The 17,811-nt window shown below is 48.4% G+C and overlaps 2 protein-coding genes and 1 long non-coding RNA gene across 3 annotated transcripts; 1 reads left to right on the plus strand and 2 right to left on the minus strand.

Annotated features, from left to right (window-relative positions):
* Positions 1 to 1,385: 1,385 nt before the first annotated feature.
* Positions 1,386 to 2,963, minus strand: LOC129630873 (metallothionein-1C). Its single transcript, XM_055551401.1, has 3 exons — positions 2,648 to 2,963; positions 1,979 to 2,044; positions 1,386 to 1,610 (listed from the first exon to the last, which is right to left on the minus strand). The coding sequence occupies exons 1-3, from the start codon at positions 2,673 to 2,675 to the stop codon at positions 1,519 to 1,521; spliced, it is 186 nt and encodes a 61-aa protein (XP_055407376.1). The 5' UTR covers positions 2,676 to 2,963; the 3' UTR covers positions 1,386 to 1,518.
* Positions 2,964 to 9,442: 6,479 nt separating this feature from the next.
* On the minus strand, positions 9,443 to 10,590 carry LOC129630872 (metallothionein-2). The gene is made up of 3 exons (XM_055551400.1): positions 10,299 to 10,590; positions 9,941 to 10,006; positions 9,443 to 9,682 (listed from the first exon to the last, which is right to left on the minus strand). Exons 1-3 carry the CDS (start codon positions 10,324 to 10,326, stop codon positions 9,591 to 9,593), a joined length of 186 nt encoding a protein of 61 aa, XP_055407375.1. The 5' UTR covers positions 10,327 to 10,590; the 3' UTR covers positions 9,443 to 9,590.
* A 1,944-nt stretch (positions 10,591 to 12,534) lies between these two features.
* On the plus strand, positions 12,535 to 16,874 carry LOC129632194 (uncharacterized). Its single transcript, XR_008704403.1, has 3 exons — positions 12,535 to 12,596; positions 13,376 to 13,515; positions 16,297 to 16,874. It is a non-coding gene; the product is annotated as an uncharacterized LOC129632194 (long non-coding RNA).
* Positions 16,875 to 17,811: the final 937 nt, after the last annotated feature.

Here is a 17,811-nt window from a genome sequence, read left to right on the forward strand (position 1 = left end):
ATATGGGGCTTCCCTGGTGGCTCAGACATTAAAGTGTCTGTCTGCAATGCAGGAGACCCAGGTTCAATCCCTGGGTCAGGAAGATCCCCTGGAGAAGGAAATGGCAACCCCCTCCAGTACTCTTGCCTGAAAATCCTATGGACAGAGGAGCCTGGTTAGGCTACAGTCCATGGGGTCCCAAAGAGTCGGATATGACTGAGCGATGTCACTTTCATTCAGGAAGGGCCACTGCTTAAATGAACCAGCACACTGGGTCTAGAAATCCCCTCTTCACACAGGATACCTGTAGGTGAGTGTGGTTCTGACACTTGGACCATGTGACTTGTCTTTCTCTTTATCAGATAGCAAATCACTCCAAATGTTGTCGGGGGGGACTAGCCATGACCATCGTTTACAAGCCACTCAGCACCTCTCTTCTTCCAAATACACACAGCTAGTTCCGTAACTGCAGAATGTGACACTGTGCAGAATGTGCACAGGCAGACATGAAGTCCTTCATCAGGAACCAGTTTCCAGGTATACTCTCTCTTGCTGGGAAATGGCTGGGCATTACCTCCCAAGTCCTAACCACTTTGCTGGTTTCAAGTAGCCAAGGGCTGGATTTTGAAAGCAGAGTTCAGCCTGACCTAAAGGAACTTCCAAAGACTTAGAGCCAACTCAACGCAGGGAGCTCTCAAGGGTAGCAGGTGTCCTGTCGCTGGCAGTGGGATGGATGTCCCTGTGGGGGTGTGGAAGGGGCTGCTCCAGCTATGGCTGGGGCCCACAGCGGGGCACCAGTGTTTTCAGTGTTCTGCACACACCTTTGAGGAACAAGTGTGTAGTTTGTTTCTTTTTCAAACTGAACCATAGTTGATTTACAAAATTGTGTTAGTATTGGGTGAACAAACATGTGGTTTTTACTTTTTAAATTTTTCTTGTGTTACTGTTCCCCATGTATTTATTCAAATTTGTTGAATCAATAATTGGACTTTGTATTTTGTATCCTTATAAATTTTTATTAATAATCCACTTAATTTTATTTTGCCAACTTTTAGGTTTGTGAAGATAGAAAATAGAAACCACAGCCAGAAAATTCACACTAGTATTTGAGTGCAGGGAGTTTGAGAGTCCCAGGTAGGGATTTAGGTAACTAGGGGTGAGTCCAACTTCTTTAGTCTATCAAGCCTAAAATCTATGAGGAACTGAAGTTATTCAGGGCAATCAGAGGATGGAAAATGAAGCCACCAACCCTTGACATGAGAACAGAGGGGACCCTGAATCTGCTCAGCACATTTAGTTTATTAGGGCCTAACACTTTATTCTAGTCGCCATGTCTCTACAGTTCTCATCCAGTCTCCTACAAAAGCCCTTATTCCAAATGCACAGAAAAGAAAACTGAATCAGAATAGTGTCAACAATCTTTATTACCATTCACATATTTCCTAAGAAAGGGAATGTAGTGATCAAGTCAGAGTTGTACAAAAATGCAGGTTGGCCCACGTTCCTCCATTGATACCTGGGAGCAGGCTCTCCCCGACATCAGGCACAGCAGCTGCACTTGTCCGAGGCCCCTTTGCAGATGCAGCCCTGGGCACACTTGGCACAGCCCACAGGGCAGCAGGAGCAGCAGCCTGGGGAGAGATGGGGGAAAGCAGGTGTCAGCAATGCATTTCCCAGGCACCTCCCTGCCCAACAGCAACCCTGTGGCAAAACCCTCAGACCCAGAGGACCCTGAGTGCAGAAAAACATGCCCTAAGACAGCTTGGAGGACCTTTGGCATGAGTTCTACTAGGAAATGGCTGCCTGGCTCCATCTAAACCCACCCAGGACAGGGCAGAAAGTTAGAAGCAGCAGTGACAGGTGGGTGCCCAGCGGCAAAAGAGGGCCAGCCCCCCCAGAACCATGCACTCAGAACCCACTCTGGGTTCCCTCCCTCCCGCTAGCTACAGCACCCCCCACCCACCCCCTCTCTGGGTTCCCAGAGGAGGCCCACACTCACTCTTCTTGCAGGAGGGGCATCTGCAGGCCTTGCAGGTGCAGGAGCCAGCGCAGCTGCAGGAGCCGCCTGCCAGGAAGGGAAAACCCAGCGGTGAGCAGGGGAGAGGATGAGCCACTGCAGACATCAGCAGGGCCCTCCCCCTCCTCCTGGGTCAGCACCAGCCCTGGGAGCTCCAGTCCAGCACAGAACAGACAGAAGGCTCATCCCCCTACCCCCTACCCCCTGCCACCCCGCTTCTCTGCCCTTCGGTGCAAAGGGTACTGTCTTGTATTTACCCCCAAGGATGAGCCCAGGCTTCAGTGCCCATTCAGGAAGCCTGGGTCTGATGTCCTGGACCTTCTGTCTGAGCCCAGAAGAGGCAATATCTCCTCCCCACCCAGCTTAGGCAATACGGAGGCCTGGACAGAGCACTGGAGCCGACCCAGAGGCCCCGTGACACCTGCATGATGTGGGACGGGGCAGCCTTGAGCCTCAGACCTCTTGCCTCTGAAACGGAAGACTAAGAGGAAGGGAACGCTCTAATGGAAGATGAAGTCGCTAGTTTGGGGAGAAGGCACATGCTGGGTTAACTACAGAAGCTCACCCAAAATACTCCCTCTTCTAAACCCAGGGACACCTCTTGATATTGGGGAGGGGACATCCTAAGTCCCAGAGCCAGGGATCCCTTACCAGTGGAGCAGGAGCAGTTGGGGTCCATTCGGAGACGAGGTGAGGCCGTCCAAAACAAGTGGCAAAGAAGAGGTACTTGAGCCGGTTAGGGACGTGTTGGAATCCAGAAACGCGCGGTTCAGTTTATACCCAGAGGAGGCGGCCCGGGCGCAGAGGCCCCGCCCCGGCCTTGCACTCCGCCCGCCACGCTCGGCGGGTCCACGCGGTCCACTCCGCCCCGCTGGGCTGAGCGCACCTCGGTGGGACCACGCGGTCCACTCCGCCCCGCTGGGCTGAGCGCACCTGGCGGCGCCCGCCGAGCGCAGGTTCAGTGAGCAAGACTTCGGTCCGTGCGCAGTGCTCGGACCGCCCCCTTTGTCACGAGAACTCGCGGAGGGAAGGTGTGCCAGGTTGCTCTCGGTGTCGCAGCTTCTCTACCCCGCCCCTTCCCAATTTTCCCAAGGTAGGATGCCACCTTTGTTTCAGGATCTTCCAAGAACCCAATCATCTGTCTTCGCCACCCCAACCCCTCTCGCCGCCCGTTCCTTTGTACTCAAGTTCTCAAGTTCGTCCTTTCCGGAGCCCGTGTGCAACCCCAGCCTGTGCTCCCGTCCCTGCTGAAGGGAGGCGGTGGAAAAACCCGAACATTTCCTCCCCCAGTGCTCAGAGGGCCTTTGGCCCTGTTTTTCTGTCTCAATTCAAGGCGGGTACTGCGCCCGGGGAGCCTCCTTTGGGTATAAACGGAAATGGCCTTTGCTTCCATCCTTCCTGCACTCTCTAGTTTCAAGGGATATATGGGAGCGTTTGTCTGGGTCCTTTGCGTATCTATACAGCCTAGCCAGCCCACCTCAATCCAGAAAAGATGTTCAGAAAGTGGGATGCGTCCAGAGGAGGGATTTTTTTAGGTGATATTCAGACCTAGCCTTACATATCATTTTGTAATTGTTTCCCTTTCAATATTACTATTTGACAGCATTTTGTATGTGTCACACCTGGTTACTTTTTTTTTTTTTTTATCTTTCATCCCTCACAATGAATCTAAAGAGGAACACTATTATTTATGAGCCCATTTGGCTGATGGGAAGAAAGTCACAAGGATGTTAAGTAACTTGCCCACAGAGCTAGGAATTAGAGCCACTGGATCTGAGTCCAGTCAACTTCCCAAGGGAAGGAGAGCATCAAGGATCAAGTTTTCCTTTGATGTGCCTTCAATATCAGTGTACCACTTGAGATCTTTTAAAGAGAGATAGGCCTCAACCTTATCAACTCTCCAGGCTTGTGTCATGGTTTTGTCTTCAGGGACCTAGACTGTCTTTTCCTCCTCCAAGACACCACACTGGTCCAGTACATTGATGGTATGCTGATTGGAGCTAGTTGAAAAACACAGCAAGTACTCTAGGCTAATGGGTAAGACTGCAATGGTACTAAGAAAGCCTAGGAAACAGAAGAGATCCCTTAGGGCATCTCTTAGAACTACCCTGCCCTGAGATTAAAGTCAGTGGGAAACTACTGTAACAAGCCAATCAAGACTGGACTGATAAAGGCCCAGACCCTTCAAAAATGAAGGTTTAGGGTCACCACATCAAGAACCATGACCAAATGAAGTACATGCAGGGGGCAAAGTGAACACAGAGTAGATAAGAGAAGAAGGTATTTATAAATGTCAGCTGTGACCACATGACTGGTTCCAGAAACAGAAATGACAGCTGTAACTGTTGAGTGCTTCTTCATTATTTTCTTACAAATATGTAATATATATAAATATGTAAATAATGTAATATATTTGTTGTTGTTAGGTCACTAAGTTGTGTCCACGACCCCATGAACTGTAGCCCACCAGGCTCCTCTGGCCATGGGAATTTCCCAGGCAAGAATACTGGAGTGGGTTGTCATTTCCTTCTCCAGGGGATCTTTCCTATCCAGGGATCAAACCTGCATCTCCTGCATTGGTAGGCAGATTCTCTACCGCTGAGCCACCAGGGAAGCACATGTTTTATATATATATATAAAAATAGGTAAATATATATGTATATGGCAAATATCTTTGTTTTCTTCCCTCTTTTGTTCCCTTCTCATATAACATAGAATGTATTGACTGTACATTGTAGTATTTATGTGTTGTTAATATCACCGTATTTAAGTTACATGATAGCAAGTACAAAAGTGACCATCACCCAAGGACTTTACATCCTCCTTTGAGGACAGTTTTATACATTTTCAGTTGTAGGTAAGGTAGTTGTGTTGTGTTAGACAGAAGTATAACCTTGTTATTGCCTTTGTTGGGAGATTAAGTATAGTTTAAGAAGTTGAATATTGTCAGCCTACTTATTTAACTTATATTCAGAGTACATCATGAGAAACGCTGGGCTGGAAGAAACACAAGCTGGAATCAAGATTGCCAGGAGAAATATCAATAACCTTAGATATGCAGATGACACCACCCTTATGGCAGAAAGTGAAGAGGAACTAAAAAGCCTCTTGATGAAAGTGAAAGAGGAGAGTGAAAAAGTTGGCTTAAAGCTCAACATTCAGAAAACTAAGATCATGGCATCTGGTCCCATCACTTCATGGGAAATAGATGGGGCAACAGTGGAAACAGTGTCAGACTTTATTTTTCTGGGCTCCAAAATCACTGCAGATGGTGACTGCAGGCATGAAATTAAAAGATGCTTACTCCTGGGAAGGAAAGTTATGACCAACCTAGATATTATATTGCAAAGCAGAGATATTACTCTGCCAACAAAGGTCCATCTAGTCAAGGCTGTAGTTTTTCCAGTAGTCATGTATGGATGTGAGAGTTGGACTGTGAAGAAAGGGGAGCGCCAAAGAATTGATGCTTTTGAATTGTGGTGTTGGAGAAGACTCTTGAGAGTCCCTTGGACTGCAAGGAGATCCAACCAGTCCATCCTAAAGGAGATCAGTCCTGGGTGTTCACTGGAAGGACTGATGCTGAAGCTGAAACAACAAAACTTTGGCCACTTCATGCAAAGAGCTGACTCATTGGGAAAGACCCTGATGCTGGGAGGGATTGGGGGCAGGAGGAGAAGGGGATGACAAAGGATGAGATGGCTGGATGGCATCACCGACTCGATGGACATGAGTTTGAGTGAACTCCAGGAGTTGGTGATGGACAGGGAGGCCTGGCGTGCTGCGATTCATGGGGTCACAGAGTCGGACACGACTGAGCAACTGAACTGAACTGAACTGAAGAAGTTGTATGGGTGACTAGTGATGGTCTATAATGGTTAATTTTATGTGCCAACATGTCTAGGCTATCATACCCAGTCCTTGATCACACACGCTAGCCTGATGTTGCTGTGAAGGTGTTTTTTTTTTTTTTTTTTTTGACATGATTAACATTTAAATCAGTATACAGAAAAGCAGATTACTCTTCATAATGTGGAAGGCCTCATCCAATCAGTGGAGGCCTTAGAGAAAAAATGAGGTCTTTTGAATTGGAAAGAATTGGGCCTCCAGATGGCCTTTAAACTCAGGATTGCAACCAACATCAACTCCTACTGGAATTTCCAGGCTGCTGGCTGGCCCTGCAAATTTCAGTCATGCCAGTTTCCACAGTTACATAAGCCAATTTCTTAAATCTCTCTCTCTTTCTATCTATCTACAGCCTACTGGTTCTGTTTCTCTGGAGATGCTGATACAAATGTATTTTAAAACATATAAATCATTTAAATGTTAAATAAAATACTGGTGCAAATGTGGTAGCAGAAATTGCAGGCAATTGTCTGTATGCACCGTAAGGGCACAGACTGTTGTGCTCAGGGTTATAAACCCCCAATGCTGATCACAGTTTTGTGAGAATCATTGACTCTTTTTGGACCACAGGCCACGTGCTCAAGTGGTTGATGAAGACCACAGGACATGCACGTAGGCACATCAAGTGGTTGATGAAGACCACAGGACATACACCTAGGCACATCAAGTCGTTGATGAAGACCACAGGACATACACCTAGGCACATCAAGTGGTTGATGAAGACCACAGGACATGCACCTAGGCACACCAGCGCTGCTCTTGTGTCTAGAGGGTACTTGAATAGCCGCAATGTTATGAGTAATAATGATGATAATAAATAGCTGACATTATAGACCATTCACCTCATGCCAAGTACCATACTAAGTTTTTTACATGTATTAGTTCTTTAATCTCCTGACCCATATGCTTTTGTTTAAAAAATACTTATTTATTTGTCTGTGCCAGGTCATAGCGGTCACATGTAGGATTCAGTTCCCCCACTAGGAATTGAACCTGGGCCCCCTGCACTGAGAGCGCAGTCTTAGCCACTGGACCACCAGGGCAGTCCCCAAGCCATGTGCTTTTATTTTGCCCCTCCAACAGTGGAGGAGACTGAGCCACAGAGAGGTTATGTCCTATGACGCAGGTCGGATTGGTACTCTCGCAGGCTGACTGCAGCATGCTGCCCCCACCCAGGCTCCTTCACCCCAACTTCACATGACCAACAAGGACGCTGAAAGCTGGCACGGGGGTGGCAGTGGGAAGCGCACTGAGCAGGCAGCTCTGTGACCTCTCTGGAATTCAGTTTCCCACGTGTCAAGTCAGGAGCACATTCAGACCTTTTCAAAAGGTCCTTCTACCTCTGAATAGTGAGAGGCAGGGTTTAGCATTCAGTGACATCATGATCTACCAGCTGTGGCCAGGGGGTGAGATCAGCTTAGTAGAGGTTCAGGCCTCTGACCTCTGAGCTGTGTGTCCTTGGGCAGGTTACTTAACCTCTCTGAAATTGGCATAGTCACTCCAGCCTGCACATTTACGCTTTCACTGGTTCCTGTGCAGATCAGATGACATGGTTGGGAATGTGTCCAAACGTTGTGGCAGCATCTTGTCCTGGGGGTGCTCGCTGGAGGTCACCCATACTCCCTTTGGCACCAGATCAGCAAATTTCCAATCCCATCCTTAACCTCCAGACCAGAGTATTACTTCTAAACCAATGAGTCTTTCCCCAAGAGCTTGTTGGGAGCTGAAAGGATTCTCTCTCCGTGAATGTCAGTGTGGATATAGTGATCAGAATGGCCATTGTTTATTAAGCCAGGACACTATCATTTAATCCCCACATAGAGATATAATCTCCTTTTCACAAATGGGAAAATGGGGGCTTCCCTGGTGGCTCAGTGGTAAAAAATCCCGCCTGCCAGTGCAGGAGCCACAGGTTTGATCCCTGACCCAGGAAGATTCCATAGGCCACAGAGCAGCTAAGCCCATGTGCCACAACTACCAAGCCTGTGCTCCGCAACAAGAGAACCCGCTGCAGAGAAGACGGCGCACCACCACTAGAGAGCAGCCCCAGCTCGCCACCACTAGAGAAGAACCCACGCAGCAACAAAGAGCACAGCCAAAAAGAAAGAAATATATATATATTTTAATGGGAGAATGGAGACTCAGATGTTGAGTAACTTGCCCAGGGCTTACCACTTGTGCCAAAATAGGCTATGAACTGCAACACCCGTGCCCTCAGCACAGGCTGACTCCTGGGATCCCCTCTTTACCTAGGGCACCTGTGAACAAGTATGGTCTTGACTTCCAGGCCACATGACTTGCCTTTCCCTTTTATTTGACATCAAATAGCAATTCTGTCCGCAAGCAGCCAGGGGGGCTAACCGTTGGCATTAATTACAAGTCACTGGGCACCTCGGTCCTGCCTAACAAACACCGCCACACCCTCCAAACTGCCATCACCTAGCTCTGGCAGACATGAAATACTCTCATCTGGATCCAGTTCTCAGGTATCCGCCCTCTTCATGGGAAATGGCTGGGTAATTCCCTCCGAATCCCTGGTTACTTTGCTGTTTTCAGGTAGCCAAGGGCTGGATTTTGGAGGGACCAGTTTCAGCCTGAGCAACGGAACAGCTTCCAAAGACTGAGTGCCAAGTCCCAGCAGGGAGCTCTCAGGGCAGTGGGTCTATTGTGAGTGGCACTGGGCAAGTCAAGTGTCTGTTCCCTGTGTGGATGCCAGGAGTGGGAAGGCAGTGCTGTGCAAGGTGGGGTCCACGCCCTGGGGCTATTTTATGAATTGTTTCCGGTTGCTCTTGGACACTTGATGAATGCATGCGCAGCATTCCTTTTTTTTTTTTAACTGCACATGATCTTAGTTGCAGCATGCAAGATCTTTAGTTATGGCATGTGGGATCTAGGTACACCACCTAGATGAAACCTTGGGATGAAACCCAAGCCCCCTGCATTGGGACTGCAAAGTCTTAGCCACTGGACCAGGGAGTCCCCCTATGCAGTAATTTAAAATCTGATTTTGCTTGTTCTTCATATAGTGATTGAAATGATGTGTGTTGAATCTAAAAATATGGGCTTTGTGTTGTTCCTTTATGGCATTTTTATAGTAATCATTATTATTATTTTTACCAATGTTTAGATCTGTGATGGATGGGAAGTAAAATATGTCCCTTCACCACAGGGATTTATTTTAGAAGCCCCATTTGTATTCAAGCAGGTTTTAGTCACTTTCAAGCCTAAAACCCAAAAGGAACAGAAACTGAACAGGGAAACCATACAGAATGAAAATTCTAGATTGAGCAGCTCCCGTGCCACCAACCCTTGACTTGAAAACAGAGGGGACCCCACATGTGCCCAGTGCCCTTGTAGCATCTGCCGTGAGGCACTTCCATTTTACAGAAGATGAAGCTGGTGCGTAAATGTGGCTCAAACAAGGCATTAGGTTGCCAGGGGTTAACAGTTCCATCCAGAAACCATGTCTCTGTACTTCTAGCCCCATCCCTCACCAAAGCCCTGGTCAAGTCAAAGAAAACAGTCAGAATAAAGCCAACCAGTTTTATTATCATTCTTGTATTTTATAGGACAAAAAAAAAAAAAAAAAAAAACACAGGGATGTAACAAACGGGTCAGGTTGTATTAAAAAAAAATATGCAAGTTTGTACACGTTGTTCTATTTACACCGGAGAGCAGGCTCTCCCCGCCTTCAGGCACAGCAGCTGCACTTGTCCGAAGCCCCTTTGCAGACGCAGCCCTGGGCACACTTGGCACAGCCCACGGGACAGCAGGAGCAGCAGCCTGGGGAAGGGAAGGGGGTGGAGGCACTGATGAGCGCCTGGGACAGCGGATTAAGAAGGTTTCCCACCCTCTCCGGTGGAGGCTCCGCCTTCCCTGGGGAAGGGGCACCCACTGCCCTATTTAAATTCCCCTCCAGTGGTGTAGGGGCTTCCCTGGTGGCTCAGACGGTAAAGAATCCTCCTGCAAGGGCGGGGGGTGTGGTGCTGGGCTCGGGGAGTGGGGCGCGTGAGGAGTAGACATAGAGAAAATCCCACTTACTCTTCTTGCAGGAGGCGCACTTGCAATCTTTGCATTTGCAGGAGCCGGCACATGTGCAGGATTCACCTGCCAGGAGAAAGATGCAAGAACGACCCCTGAGAACCGAACGCGGGCATGCGGGCTAGCAGCCCGAGTTGGAGTTCCAGTTCCACAACCAATTCGTGGGAACCTGGGCGAGCCACGAACTCGAATCGCCTTATCAGTCAAACGGGGTCTCCTAGTTGAACTCAGAGGAGAGAAGGGTACATGGAAACCCTTTCGAAATGGGCAAACAGTGCCCTGAAAGTGAGTGATGAGAAGTCAGAGACTCTCCTCTAGCTCTGCGATGGACACCCAGCCCCAAACCAGAGGTCCTTACCTGCGGTGCAGGAGCAGTTGGGATCCATGGCGAGCTGAACTGGAGGCTGGGGTCCGGAGACTGCTGAGCAAAGGATGGCGAGGGTGTCGAAGGGGCGTGCTGGAGCGGAGCGGGCGGTGGGCTGCCTTTATAGCGGAAAGGAGCTGGGACGAGTGCAAAAACCCTCCGGGCCGGGAGCTGCCTGAACCCGCCCCGCGCTGAGTCACTGGCGGGCCGCGCGGCTCACCGAGCTGTGCACACGGGCCACCAGGCATCAGTTCCCAGAAGCCGCTCTACGTGCGCCAGGGCGATGGAGGGGCGGACCGGGCGCAGAGCGGGGAACACCGCGTGCAGGGCGGCCCGGGCCGTGCGCCGAGCCCCTTGCACCTGCGCTCAGCGTGTGCAGAGTTTCCGCCACCGCCTGCCCCTCCCCCAGCTCTCCCGCCCCTCCCCTCCTCCTGCCCCCTGCTCTGTACCCTGTGCTTGCCGGGCCTGAGTACAGTTGATCCTGAGAATCCTGTTCTGTTCTGTTCAGTTCAGTTCAGTTCAGTCGCACAGTCGTGTCCGACCTTTGCGACCCCGTGGACAGCAGCACTCCAGGCCTCCCTGTCCATCACCAACTCCCGGAGTTTACTCAAACTCATGTCCATTGAATCAGTGATGCCATCCAGCTCGGGTGGAAAAAAAGGTTGGAACTCAGGACAGATTACAGAAAACTTTTTGTACCTATGAAGACTCAAAATTTTTGTAGCCTCCTACTGAATCCATAGGATGATTATTGATGTTGTACTGTAGCTGCCATGGGGGAGTCAGTAAGCCTGTTATGTAGGAGCTCTCATTTAATCCTCTATCAACCCTGTGAGGTAAGGACTAGTCATCATTCGCATTTTAGAGTATGGAGGCCCAGAGGTTAAGTAACTTTCCCAAGGTCACAGAGCTAGTGAGTGGCAGAGCCTGGTGATTCAAATCAAAGGGCCCAACAGATGCTGAAGTCCCTCTAAAGTAGACATCACCACCAGGGCAGACCAAGGATCAGGAAGCCACAAGCTTTGTGCTCAGGAAACTCAGAGTCATGGGGGCAGCCTCCCTGGGGCATGGGGAAAAGTAATACCAGGGTCGTGGCTAGGATGGGGGCAGGGGGAGAAGAGTTGGGAGACCCAGCCCAACCTGGGGGGAGATGGGCAAGCACCCTGGGCTTGAGGGTGAGAAAGTCTTCCCCAGGCAGGGGAGGAGGAAGGAGTTGTATGCCAGGGCCTGGAAGAAGCAATGGGAAGTTGGCACTGCCTTGGGACATTGGGAAGGGAAAAACCCCACAAGAAACTTCTTCCCCAGTGGATGCAGAGGGGAAGCGGGGAGGTGGTGTCCAAATTCCTCTCTGCGGAGACACATCCTGCTCCCTTGCTGGCACATGTCTGAATACTAAGCAACGGATCTTAGATCATCCTGCCCAGAGCGAGTCATCGGAGGACCAGGTTACTGGAAAGTTCCTAGCGGGCTTAAAGGATGCTATTTGCTGCAGTGGGGAGTTCAGTGAGGAGGTGGGCAGAGGACAGGGTGTCCTCGGAGCATTTACTGTAAAGTCCTGTGGAAATATCTTCACAGCTCAGCTCAAACATCACTTCCTGCTGGGAGCCTGTCCTGACCCTAGCACCTAGGTCAGCTACGGACTAGCTGACCTAGCCGCTGACTTAGCCTGTGGAACATGCTGGTAAACAGCCTGTTCTTTTCCTTCCTGGTGCTTTCTGTGTGTGTAATGTGTTGGAACGTGTGTGATTCTGGGATCCGTGTCTGGGTCCCTCCACCCTTGCCACTGCTGAAAACACCAAGAGAACTCACTGCCCCTGATATGTGTCTACGGCTCTCAGCCCAGGGTCAAGTTTACGGTAGGCACTTAATAAATATTTGTCAAATCAATTAATGAGGGTAAATCCATCCATGTGCCCTCCCTTCCTAGCCTCCCTTCCCCCCAGCATTAGGGCTGATTACAAAATGAAATAAAAAAAAACTGTTTTTCACCACTCTGGGACCTGTGTGGTCACTCAGAAACGCCAAGCAGGGCAGGAAAGTTGAACTGTCAGAAGGACTTAATTCTAATGCTCACTGCACCACTCACAGGCTAAGTGACCTTGGGGCTGTTATGGGCCGGGGCTCCCCACGCCCCACCCCAAGCATCAGTTTACTCATCTGTCAAATGATTAGATTGTACTAGAATTGGAGGCTTACATGCGAACATGCTCTGATTTGAGAGCCAACGTCTCAGAAATCTCGCTGTCTGGCAGCCCCGTGGACCAAGAGCATGGAAGGGCCGCTGTTTGGATGGTGGGTAGATTTTGTTGTTATTTACATGTGCACGTGCATTATATGAAAATTTCAAGATCTCTCATAAGCCAGATGGTCACTTGTCCACTCAGGGGAAACAGTCCGACTCTATGAGGAAGACAATAAAGCTTGTTTTGGGCCCAAAAAGTGTTGAATCAAGCCCTGGGTTTGGGCCATCTGTGTTGGCAGTAAAATTTGTTTTCAGGTCGAAGCTGTCTCTCTGAGTCATTTTGACTCTGTGAGGGAAGGGATGACCAATCAACAAAGGTGAAGGGCAGCCCAGGCCCAGTTTTGCTCATCTCTGTACTCCTGCAAGCCTCATTGTGTTGGGGGGACAGGGGTGGAGAGGAAGAGTGCCTGCCCTTCTGATGCCTGCCCTCCTCACGTGGTAGGAAGTGAGGAAAATGAAGCCAAGCAGTGTAAAGCGAGGAGTGTTAAATGCAGATTTGGTGTGAGTCATCAGTGTGAGGCAATGGTGTGGCCTTAGCCTGCATTAATAGTACTAAGCCATCTAGAAAGAAGCCTACTTCTACTGCTGAGTCATCCATTCATCCTTCCCCTGTGACAGTATCCTTAGCCTTCCTTTGTAAAATTGCTCTTTCCTATGCTTAGCCCATATGATTTGGATGGAGTAGGCCCCATCTGTGGGCTCTCAGGACATTCCCTCTTCCTGGCCACAGTGATTAACTCTGATTGGGTCACGTAGTCATGAACCAGAGAGAATCAATGAAACTCCTGCTGGAAATGCTGGGAAAATGATAGATATTCTTTCCATCTAGGCTTGAACCTAGAAGGATGTGAAGCTGAGTTTCTAAAGCCTTTGCTCCATGAGAAGGAGTCCAGAATAAGTTCATTGTAAAGGAGATGGAGCCTGATGATATCACTGGAGCACCTGGATCCAGCCAAGCCTGAAGCCACTGTGAGTACCAAAATTTCCTTTTTTTGTTTAAATCCTTCTGGAAATAAGATTCCTAACTGGCATAGTTGGGCAGACCACCTGAGGGCTGTGTTCTTGACTGGACTGTAATAGTCCAGAAGAAAGTTAATAACAAAAATCCTAAGACTCAAAACCCCATCATGTGAGTAACAGCTGAGAGGGGTAGGTAGTTTCAGTCTGCAAGAAAACAGTTACCTTCAGATATGTAGACAGTGGTTGCTCCAATTGTCTGTAGCTCTGCAGTAAACCAGGCTTCCTTGGTGGCCTAGAGGGTAAAGAATCTGCCTGCAATGCAGGAGACCCAGGTTCTATCCCTGGGTTGGGAAGATCCCCTGGAGAAGGTAATAGCAACCCACTCTAGTATTCTTGCCTGAATAATCCCATGGACTGAGGCGCCTGGTGGGCTACAGTCCATGGAGTCACAAAAAGTTGGACACAACTGAGTGAGTAATTTTGATTTGTGCAACTAATCACCCAAAACTTTGCAAGTTAAGACAAGAACCAACTTTGGCCACCTCATGGGAAGAGTTGACTCATTGGAAAAGACTCTGATGCTGGGAGGGATTGGGGGCAGGAGGAAAAGGGGACGACAGAGGATGAGATGGCTGGATGGCATCACTGACTTGATGGACGTGAGTTTGAGTGAACTCCGGGAGTTGATGATGGACAGGGAGGCCTGGCGTGCTGCGATTCATGGGGTCGCAAAGAGTCGGACACAACTGAGCGACTGAACTAAACTGAATTTATTCTCTTTCTTGGTTTTGTGGGTCAGAAATTTGAGAAGGGCTCCTTTGGGTGGTTCTTTTGTTTAGTGTATCACTGTCTGAGGTCACTTGGTGGCATTCAGTCGGTGGACGGGCTGGTCTGGCGCCCACTCACGTGTCTGGCACCCTCACAATCAGGGCTAAAGGGCTGAACTCAGCAGGAATTAGAGACCAGAGCTCCCTCTTGTGGTCTCTTCAGCATGTGGCCACAGGGCAATTAGGTTTCTTAAATTTGGCTCTGGGTGCGGAGGGTGAAAGTCCCAAAAGACTGGAGCAGTATCTGTGAGTCTCTTAAGCCCTGAGTCCTGAAACTAGCACAGGTCACTTTCACCACATTTGATTGGCCAAAAAGCCACAGATTTGAGGGGAAGGGATGAAGACCCCAGGTCTTGATGGGAGGAATGAACGTTTGCAGTTATATCCAATCTGCCCTAGTCGTCATGGAGCATAATATTGAGCACCTCCTATGCATCAGAACACTCTGAGTTGACTTCACTTAGACCTCAGCTGTTAGTCTCTCCATTTCACAGACGAGGCACTGAAGAGTTGTATAGGGGCCAGCTCTGGGTCACACAGCTGGAAGTGGCAGTGAGGGGATTTGAACCCAGGACTCTCTGACTCCACAACTACATGTTTATGCCATACTGAAAAGAAGAAATTAGACTTGTGGTCTGTGTTTCCAAGGGCAGAACCAGGGATAAAGATTCTGTTCTGGGCAGGAAAAGGCCTCTCTGGCCATTAGAGCTGGTGATGACGAAGGGATGGCCTGGGGAGATAGTTTCCTCTCACCAAGGCAGTAGGGACAGAGGCTGGTGGATTCTGACAGATTAGCTGGTGGGATAGAAACTATATTTCTCATGAGAAGATCATCAACTTTATGGAGGTGATGAACTGGCCTACTTCTCCAAGGTCTTCCTTCAGATCACTGATGCCCTGGGCTCCTCTATCACCACCATCACACACCACTTATCAAACACCCGTACATATATATATATATATATTATATGCATACACAAATATATATAGTTTAAATTTCCCTTTTAATGTGATTAGCGTTACACCACATGTACATCTTGTTTTTTCCCCCACTAAATGATAAGTTGTGGTGGTCTTTCCATAGCAGCACCCAGAGTCTTAGAGCATTCTTTTTATTAGAGGCTCATATGACCAATCTTATACCTCCCTCTTGAAGGTTATTTGGCTTGTTTTGAGGCTTCTGTGGATACCAACGATGGGCAGTGAACTTCCCAGGTTGAAGGCATGTGCATTTTAAATTTGAGTAACTACTGTTAAAATACCCTCCAAGATTCTGCTTTTGATTCTTTTGGGTATATACCCAGAAGTGGAACTGCGGGTCATAAGATAATCCTATTTTTATTTTTTTGAGGAACCTTCATCTTACATTTTCTCCAGTGCTGCACAAGGGTTCCAATTTCTCCACATCCTTGTCAACAGTTGCTATTTTCTGGGTGGTGGTTGTAGTTTCATTTTTGTTTTTAGGATAGTAGTCATCTGCTATAGTCTGAGTGTTTGTGTCCTCTGGAGCCTTTGAGAGGTGCTAAGGTCATGAGGGTGGAGCTCTCATGAACGGGATTAGTGCTTCTATAAAAGAAACCCCACAGGGCCCCTAGTCCTTTCCACCATGTGAGGATGCGATGAGAAGCCTTTGACCCAGAAAAGGGGCTGCACCCAACCATGCTGGCCCCCTAATCTCAGGCTTCTAGCCTCTCAAACCGTGAGAAATAGATTTCTGCTGTTTGTAAGCTGCCAGTCTATAGTATTTTGTTATACCAGCCCAAAGGGACAGACACTCTCCTAGTGCGTATGAAGTGATTTAGCTTTGTTTTGATGCTTTTTGTAACACAAAGCAAGCCAGAAGCAGAGGAAACAAGCATGAATAGGTTTTAGTCCGACAGCCTGGGTTCAAAGCCTGCCTCTACTACCTTCGAGCTTCATTGCTAATTTGTGTCCAACTCTTTTCCAACCCCATGGACTGTAGCCTGCCAGGCTCCTCTGTCTGTGAGATTTCCAAGGCAAGAATTCCCTTCTCCAGGGGATCTTCTCGACCCAGGAATCGGACCCATCACCTGCTTTGGCAAGCAGATTCTTTACTACTGAGCCACCAGGAAAGCCCACCATCTTGTAGTTTTGTGAATGATGTGAAAGCTGAAACTCCAGTACTTTGGCCACCTCATGCGAAGAGTTGACTCATTGGAAAAGACTCTGATGCTGGGAGGGATTGGGGGCAGGAGGAGAAGGGGACGACAGAGGATGAGATGGCTGGATGGCATCACTGACTCAATGGACGTGAGTCTGAGTGAACTCCGGGAGTTGGTGATGGACAGGGAGGCCTGTCGTGCTGCGATTCATGGGGTCGCAAAGAGTCGGACACGACTGAGCGACTGAACTGAAATGAAACACAGGACAGCAGGCTCAAAAATGGAGTTGCTTATGCTAAGCTCCATGTCACCAGAGACTTTGGCTCTCCAGAAATGGAATCTTTAACCATTCAGGAATCACCTGATCAGCACGAGTTAGGTAATCTACATGAGAAAGCCCTGCCACCCCCTGAAGGAAAGTAACTGCAATAAAGCAACCAGCTTTTCTGCCTGTTATAACTTCCTTGTGTCTTGCTGACTATAAAAGTCTTCTGTTTTGTGCAGTTCCTCACAGCTCCAATCTATCTGCTACATTCAGTGCTGCCCAGTTTGAATAGGTATTTGCTCAAATCAACTCTTAAAAATGTTAATATGCCTCAGTTTATCTTTCAACAGACCACATACAAATTTTACCCCAAGCCCTATTGGCCCATCTGTAAAATGGGTAAAATAGTCATACCATTCTTCTAGAGTTCTATGAATCAAGTAAGATAGTGTGCTTAATAGAATTTTGCACAAGATAATCTCACATTTATTAATCTTTTTGGTGTCTTATTTAAGAGAGTCACCCCCAGAATTCCCTGGTGGTCCAGTGGTTAGGACTCTGTGCTTCCACTGCGGGGACATGGGTTCCATCCTTGATGGGGAACTAGGATCTCACAAGCCATGGGGTGAGGCCAGGGCGGGGAAAGTCATCTCCACCCCATAGTACTCAGCATGGTCCTGTCTTCCTCTTCCAAATTCTTTTAAGGCTTTGATTTTGCTCCTGGGTATTTAAATTGATTGAAAATTATTTATCTGATAGGCACAGGGGTAGGCAGTTGTTTCAACACTTTTCACTAACTAGTGTATCTTTTCGCCGCTGATTTAATCACTTTTGCAACTGCACTGGGGTCTATTTTTGAACCATCCTTTCTGTCCAATTGATCTATTCCTAAGCTGACACTAATTCCAAGAGCTTTAGAACAAGTCCTGCCATGGGGTTGGTTAGAGCAGGCCTTTTTTGTTGTTTCAAAACTGGCTTGGCTTTTCTTGTACTGTTTTTCTTTTCAAAACAGCCTATTAGGTTAAAAAAAAATCCTGGTGGACTTTTGAATGGATCATCCTGATGAAGTAACGTGGAGGAAAATTGACAT

This window comes from Bubalus kerabau, chromosome 17 (genome assembly GCF_029407905.1).
Source record: "Bubalus kerabau isolate K-KA32 ecotype Philippines breed swamp buffalo chromosome 17, PCC_UOA_SB_1v2, whole genome shotgun sequence".
Classification (NCBI taxonomy): Eukaryota; Metazoa; Chordata; class Mammalia; order Artiodactyla; family Bovidae; genus Bubalus; species Bubalus kerabau.

Coding starts and splice junctions, on each gene's coding strand:
- LOC129630873 (XM_055551401.1), bottom strand. CDS start 2,675: ATGGACCCCAACTGCTCCTGCTCCACTG. Junction 2,045..2,647: donor CAACTGCTCCTGCTCCACTG/GTAAGGGATCCC, acceptor CCTTCCTGGCAG/GCGGCTCCTGCAGCTGCGCT. Junction 1,611..1,978: donor ATGCCCCTCCTGCAAGAAGA/GTGAGTGTGGGC, acceptor ATCTCTCCCCAG/GCTGCTGCTCCTGCTGCCCT.
- LOC129630872 (XM_055551400.1), bottom strand. CDS start 10,326: ATGGATCCCAACTGCTCCTGCACCGCAG. Junction 10,007..10,298: donor CAACTGCTCCTGCACCGCAG/GTAAGGACCTCT, acceptor TTCTCCTGGCAG/GTGAATCCTGCACATGTGCC. Junction 9,683..9,940: donor GTGCGCCTCCTGCAAGAAGA/GTAAGTGGGATT, acceptor TCCCTTCCCCAG/GCTGCTGCTCCTGCTGTCCC.